Genomic DNA, 6,180 nt, shown 5'->3' with positions numbered 1-6,180 from the left:
CAAAGCCAAAGTGATCTATAAATATAGTATTTAGAAAGGAGGGAAGCATTGTCCTTATTGCTAAAGAAAACAGGATGATTTTTAGCCGCGTCAGCAGATTTTCCATCAACATGAAAGCTACCTCAATCAGCAGCCAAAAGGGAAAAAGAAAAGGTATTGTACACATATACAATGCAAGGGGGGTGGGGTGGCAGGAAGAAAGAAAAAAAATGGAGGGCGTTGAGCTGTCAAGTCAACGGTCAGCGCGGCGACATGTCATCCGCTGTGGAATGGAACGGAAGCCGATCGATCGAACGCGGCTCCCCATCCCGTGTTACCGGTAGAGCCTAACCAAGAGGCCGGCCGGGTCGGAAGAAGCGGTCTGCTGCTGCTGCTCCTCCCTCCGTCTCGTCCCGTCTGCAAGGTAGGTAAGCTAGCTACTTCGCCCCGGGCCGGACGGCCTCTACAAATACCCCTCCATCCCCCCCCACCACACGTCCACACGCGCGCCTTCTTCTCGATCTACTCCTCCAGCTAGCGCCTCAAACTGATCCCAAACCTTGCATGTGGTGTGTGGCATAGACAGTAGATCATCGATGGCGAGGTCATCCAAGAAGAAGTCGCAGCAGCTGAAGCAGAAGCCGGTGTCGGCGTGGCAGTTCCTCTTCCGCGGCTGCCTGGGCGGTATCGTCGGCAGCGCCGCTGCGGGGAGCAGGCGGAACAAGGTCCAGCCGCGGACGACGCCGAAGCACGGGCGGGCGCCGTCCCCCGCCCCGTCGTCGTTCCCGTCCCCGTCACCGGCGACGGGGCTGCAGCACCAGCGCCTGTCTCTAACAGACGTGATGAGCACGGCGTCGGACCAGGACCTGTCGGTGTCGCTGGTGGGGTCGAACCTTCAGGTGTTCACGGTGGGGGAGCTCAAGGCCGCGACGCGGGGGTTCGTGGACAGCAACTTCCTGGGGGAAGGCGGCTTCGGCCCCGTGTACCGGGGCGCCGTCGCCGAGGGCGCCAAGCCGGGGCTCCGCGCGCAGCAGATCGCCGTCAAGCTGTGGGACCCCGAGGGCACGCAGGGCCACAAGGAGTGGCTCTCCGAGGTCATCTTCCTCGGCCAGCTCCGGCACCGCAACCTCGTCAAGCTCGTCGGGTACTGCAGCGAGGAGGAGCACCGGCTGCTGGTGTACGAGTACATGCCCAAAGGGAGCCTCGAGAACCACCTCTTCAAGAGTGAGTGGTTTTACTATTTATTGTTTATTTATCTACTGCATGCATGCATGCCGGTTAATTGGTTATAACAGCACTTTATACAGCTACTGGTACTCGTTAAATTTATCATCATTTTGTTATTTATTTACGCATATATAATTATATATACTGAACATACTTTGGTTATTAATTCGTGTGTACATGCTACTGTTTTTCTTTTGGAGTACTGCGTACTGACATAAAAATAGCATCATACTGTATACTGTATATGAACAACTATAAAAATATGCGTGCCATGTCAGCGGAGAATGGATCAGGTTGTCTTCAATAGGAGACCCGTTGCAGAGCCCAAACCTAAAATGGGTCTCCAACACAATACCTATAACATCCAATAGAGTACCTATATGAAAGACCTATTTTGGATGCCAGGAGAGACATAACCCAAATCTGAGTATCATCTCTTTTGGAAACCATTTACAGAAAGTGTTGTCTTTTGGGTCTTGTTGTTAGAGAAAACCAAAAATAGGGATTGAACCCTTTTGCCTGAAGCGCTTCCTAAAGGACGAATGGATCTAATATTTTGGGTCGTGGTTGTCAGAGACCGTCTTGTATCACCGTATATAGGCCGGCAAGCTGACAAACTAGGCTTATTTTATGAGACACATGCACATTCACCTAAATGACTTCACTTAGTTGTACTGCACTACTACGTATATACACAGTTCGACATGTACATATACACAGCTTACTACTGCTAGTAGACAGCAGCTAATTGATTGTTTTTTACCACGTTGTCAGCGCGATGGGTGGATCCAGGCCAGTTCTTGCGTGCTAGCTAGCTGTACTTAGCTGCTTTCTGCTTTCATATATCCATCGTCTATGCAACATTTGCTACGTGTGTACAACGTGCTCCAGCTAGCCCGCACTAACAAACTTCAGCTCGTCAACTGATCATATGGATCGGATTAGCTGGTAAACAACCAAATAAAACACTGTTTGAACGAAAGAGCTGCAGGCTAGGCCTAGCTAGAGAAGGGGGACCAATTGATATTGACCAAACTACCCAAGCTAGGTGGTTGACCCAGTCTTACATGAGACTGTTGACTTTGTTAATATAATGGTAATGCACTCCTAGTTGCCCTGGGCCCTTGGTTTGCTTGCGGCGGTGGTTTCTGGTTTGTAGAAAAAGATGAACACGCGCTCCGCTGCGCGCTGTAGTGGGCGGATGCATAACGGTGAATGGATATTAATATTAATCAAAGTTTGACGCTCTTTGTACTACTAGTATATACGGTACGCTCCTATTTCTTTCATGTCGGGCTAAGTACTCTCTGGCTCGATCGGATCGGGAGAGAGCAGCAAAACCGTACCGTGAGTCGTCAAGTCCACAACCACCTTTGTTGAAAGTGACTTATGGAACTATCTCTATATAAACTCCGTTTCAAATTATAAGTCACTTTTTCTTTGTCTTAATGTCCTGTTCGTTTGGGCTGGTTTGACTTATAAGCCATGGTTGAAAGTACTGTTGACTAGTTTGGTGTGAGAGAAAAATATTGTTCGTTAGCTAATAAGTCATGGCTTATAAGACAAATACGACCCAGCGAACAGGCTGTAAGTTAAAACTTTAATAAAGTATACAATAAAATATACCAACAGGCAACATTTACGGCATCAAAATGAGTTCCCATGCAATCCAACCATAAGCAATTTGTCTTGAGAATGAACTTATTTATCGTGCATGCTGCTAGTATATATTTCTATAATCTTGGTTAAAATTAGGGAAGTCTGGCTTAAAATAAATCCAGAATGATTTATAATTTAGGACGGACGAAGTTTGTGTGTATATATACAGTCCACTAAATAATATATGAGTGGACGCTTGCATTTGACTGCTATAAATAGTTTTTGGGTAGTTTTATGTATCTATACATGCTAGCCGCACGGGGGACATGGCAGTTGGCAAGCAAGATATCGATCGATTATCAACAATGTTAAACTGCAGCTAGCCATCATGCTGCATAATGAACAAATGATATGATATACGTATTTGTTAATGCTGAATGGTGCGTCGTGACTGTCTCTCTGACTGATCCGATCCCATCCATTTGTAGTGTAGTTAGTCATCATACCAATGCAAAATTAAAAACATCATTATATTTAATCACGCTTGTACCATGTTGGTTCACTAATATAACAGTTAATAATGATCTTCCTTGTTGATGCATGCGTGTTGCAGAGTTCCCGCCCGTTCTGTCGTGGGCAACGCGTCTCAACATCGCGGTGGGCGCCGCCAAGGGCCTCGCCTTCCTTCACGACCACGAGAAACCCGTCATCTACCGCGACTTCAAGACATCCAACATCTTGCTCGACCCGGTACGTAATCAATACAGCAGCTGTAAATTATAATCTCGACTCTGCTAATCTCTTCTCTTCGCAAAAAATTTCGTCAGACAAACCATTTTTTCTGAAGAAAAAATAAAGAAAATTAAAAAGCTGTACCCTAGTTGTTGTAGCACTGACCACTGACTGGAATAATAATAATAGGTTGACTTGGCATGAAGCAATGCAACAAACTTCAAACTGATCAACCCGTTCTGTCGTGGGCAACCCGTCATCTAGGGCCTGTTCGGCTGGTATTAAAGTTGGCTGATAAACCAGCTGAAGCTGTTTTGTTGTGAGAGAAAAATACTGTAGATTCTAGCTGATAAGCCAACTAATAAGTTCAAGCGAACAGGCCTGCAGAATTCGTCAGACAACCATTTTTTCTAAAGAAAAATAAAGAAAATTAAAAAGTTGTACCCTAGTTGTTGTAGCACTGGCCACTGACTGGAGTAATAGGTTGACTTGGCATGAAACAATGCAACAAACTTCAAACTGATCAACCTGCCCGTAGTTGACTTGGTATGCAAATGGTACGTTCCTACTACTAGTAAACCCTTTATTACCAGCGCCGCTACATATACTCTTTCCAACTGCGGCGGCGACGCCACATGTGGCTGTGGGAGGGCCTTTTTCTTTGCTTCCCGCCGCACAATTAATCATCCGATGATGCTTCCTTTTCTCATCCTTTCATACTAGTACTTTTCTGTTTCCGCAAAATAAAGAAGAAGAAAAGTAGACAAAAGAGAAGAGCATGATTCGAGGAACTCCTTTTTGAATTTCGGCTGATTCGGTGTTGTTCAAAATGTGGGGGTGGTTGGCTAGATTTGCTCGTGTACTTCAATTTCTTCATTCAGTTCAAAGGCAAGTCGTCTTCAGGTGTCACGGGTTTCATTTAAAAAGAAAAAATAAAGGCACGTTGCATTATTGGGCTACTTGCAGCCCAGCAAAACTTCGGAGTTAGAGCTACTGGGCCACTATGTTGGGATAAAAACTGGGCCATACTGCGCTTAAGATCCAGCCCAACTTAATTGAAGTTTTCAGGTGTCCCAACTTTTATTTTTTAATAAAAAGAAAAATAAATGCATTATTGGGCTACCTGCAGCCCAGCAACACTTTTGGAGTTACTATTCTACTGGAGTACTGGACCATTGACTTGGGAGTTGGATCTACGAATGGGCCGCAATGCTCTAAAGTTCAGCCCGACTGAATCTAAACATACAGATGACTGACAATTTGAATCGAAAATTCTGCAGGACTACGAGGCGAAGCTGTCGGACTTTGGGCTGGCGAAGGACGGGCCGGAGGGGGACGACACCCACGTGTCGACCCGGGTGATGGGCACCCACGGGTACGCGGCGCCGGAGTACATCCTGACGGGCCACCTCACGGCGAAGAGCGACGTGTACAGCTTCGGCGTGGTGCTGCTGGAGACCCTGTCGGGGCGCCGCGCCGTGGACAAGGCCCGCCCCAGCCGGGAGCAGCACCTGGTGGAGCACATGCGCGGGTGGCTCAAGGACCCGCACAAGCTGGCCCGGGTCATGGACCCGGCCCTGGAGGGCAAGTACCCCGCCGCGGCCGCGCACAGGGCGGCGCTGGTGGCGTACCAGTGCCTCAGCGGCAGCCCCAAGAACCGGCCGGACATGTCCCGCGTCGTCCAGGACCTGGAGCCGCTGCTCACGCTCACCGACGACGAGGCGGTGGTGTACGTGGCGCCGGCGCGGGACGAGGCGAGGAAGGAGAGGTCGACAACAAGGAGAAGCGGCGACGGCGGCGGTGGCGGCGACCGGAGAGACAAGGAGCGGCGGCAGGATAAAGCGGCGGCGGCCAGGTCGCCGAACCCGAAGAGCGCGGTCAGGAGGCGGGCTCCGGGCCACAGCGAGGAGTTCTGGGAGTGGCACATGCCTACTGCTGCTGCGGCTGGACAGGGAAAAGCGTAGCAGGGGTAGTGTGGCGCCGCGACCTAACTCTATAGGGTTTTTTTTTTAACAGTGCTTGTTTTTTGACAACATTTAACAGTGCTTGTTACTGCTTTGTGTGTAGAGAGAGAGAGTGGAGGGAAAACAGGTGTCGTATGATTGTAGATGATATACAACTCTTCTCTGCATGCCTTTGTTCAGGGTTGCACTTGCACTCCCTGTTGTAAGGCTGTAATTCCTTTGTTTCTTTCCGTTAATTTCTACTATTGGCGTGTCCCTCTGTGTGTGTTTCACTCCATCCTCTTTTTAAGTTTAGTTTTGCAGTGCTACCCGAGAGAGTGAGATATCCTCCAAACCATTGCTAGTACTCTCTCCGTCAATTCTAGCCGCGTTTGGAGGGGCTCCGGTCGGCTCCGACTTGGGCACCCTAGCGGAGCCGGTGACGCCCCAAAACCATGGTTCCTGTTTATATTGTTTTGTGAAGGACTCGGAGCCTTTTTCTTGCTAGCTACAGTATCACGCCTAGCTCCGTTTGGCTTTTATGAGCTACGGCTCCGACTCCAGATACACTGTCTAGTGAGTAATGAGCACCAAAATGACTCTAGCTTCGCACATAGGCCCATTCGGTTTACCTCATGTTTATCTTATTTTTTCAGCGGAACAGTGTTTTTCTCTCAGAATAATTCAGTCAAAACAGTGT

At 48.5% G+C, this 6,180-nt stretch overlaps 1 protein-coding gene across 1 annotated transcript; it reads left to right on the top strand.

Annotated features, from left to right (window-relative positions):
* Positions 1–500: 500 nt before the first annotated feature.
* Positions 501–5,649, top strand: LOC136495414 (serine/threonine-protein kinase RIPK-like). The gene is made up of 3 exons (XM_066491360.1): positions 501–1,203; positions 3,419–3,555; positions 4,818–5,649. Exons 1-3 carry the CDS (start codon positions 576–578, stop codon positions 5,499–5,501), a joined length of 1,449 nt encoding a protein of 482 aa, XP_066347457.1. The 5' UTR covers positions 501–575; the 3' UTR covers positions 5,502–5,649.
* The last annotated feature ends 531 nt before the right edge of the window (positions 5,650–6,180 follow it).

This window comes from Miscanthus floridulus, chromosome 1 (genome assembly GCF_019320115.1).
Source record: "Miscanthus floridulus cultivar M001 chromosome 1, ASM1932011v1, whole genome shotgun sequence".
Lineage (NCBI taxonomy): Eukaryota > Viridiplantae > Streptophyta > Magnoliopsida > Poales > Poaceae > Miscanthus > Miscanthus floridulus.
This window is presented reverse-complemented; position numbering and strand designations above follow the sequence as displayed.

Excerpts from the sequence above, each read along its gene's own strand:
- LOC136495414 (XM_066491360.1), top strand. The coding sequence starts at position 576 with ATGGCGAGGTCATCCAAGAAGAAGTCGCAGCAGCTGAAGCAGAAGCCG. Across the intron at positions 1,204-3,418 it reads CGAGAACCACCTCTTCAAGA|AGTTCCCGCCCGTTCTGTCG; the intron begins GTGAGTGGTTTT and ends TGCGTGTTGCAG. Across the intron at positions 3,556-4,817 it reads CCAACATCTTGCTCGACCCG|GACTACGAGGCGAAGCTGTC; the intron begins GTACGTAATCAA and ends AAAATTCTGCAG.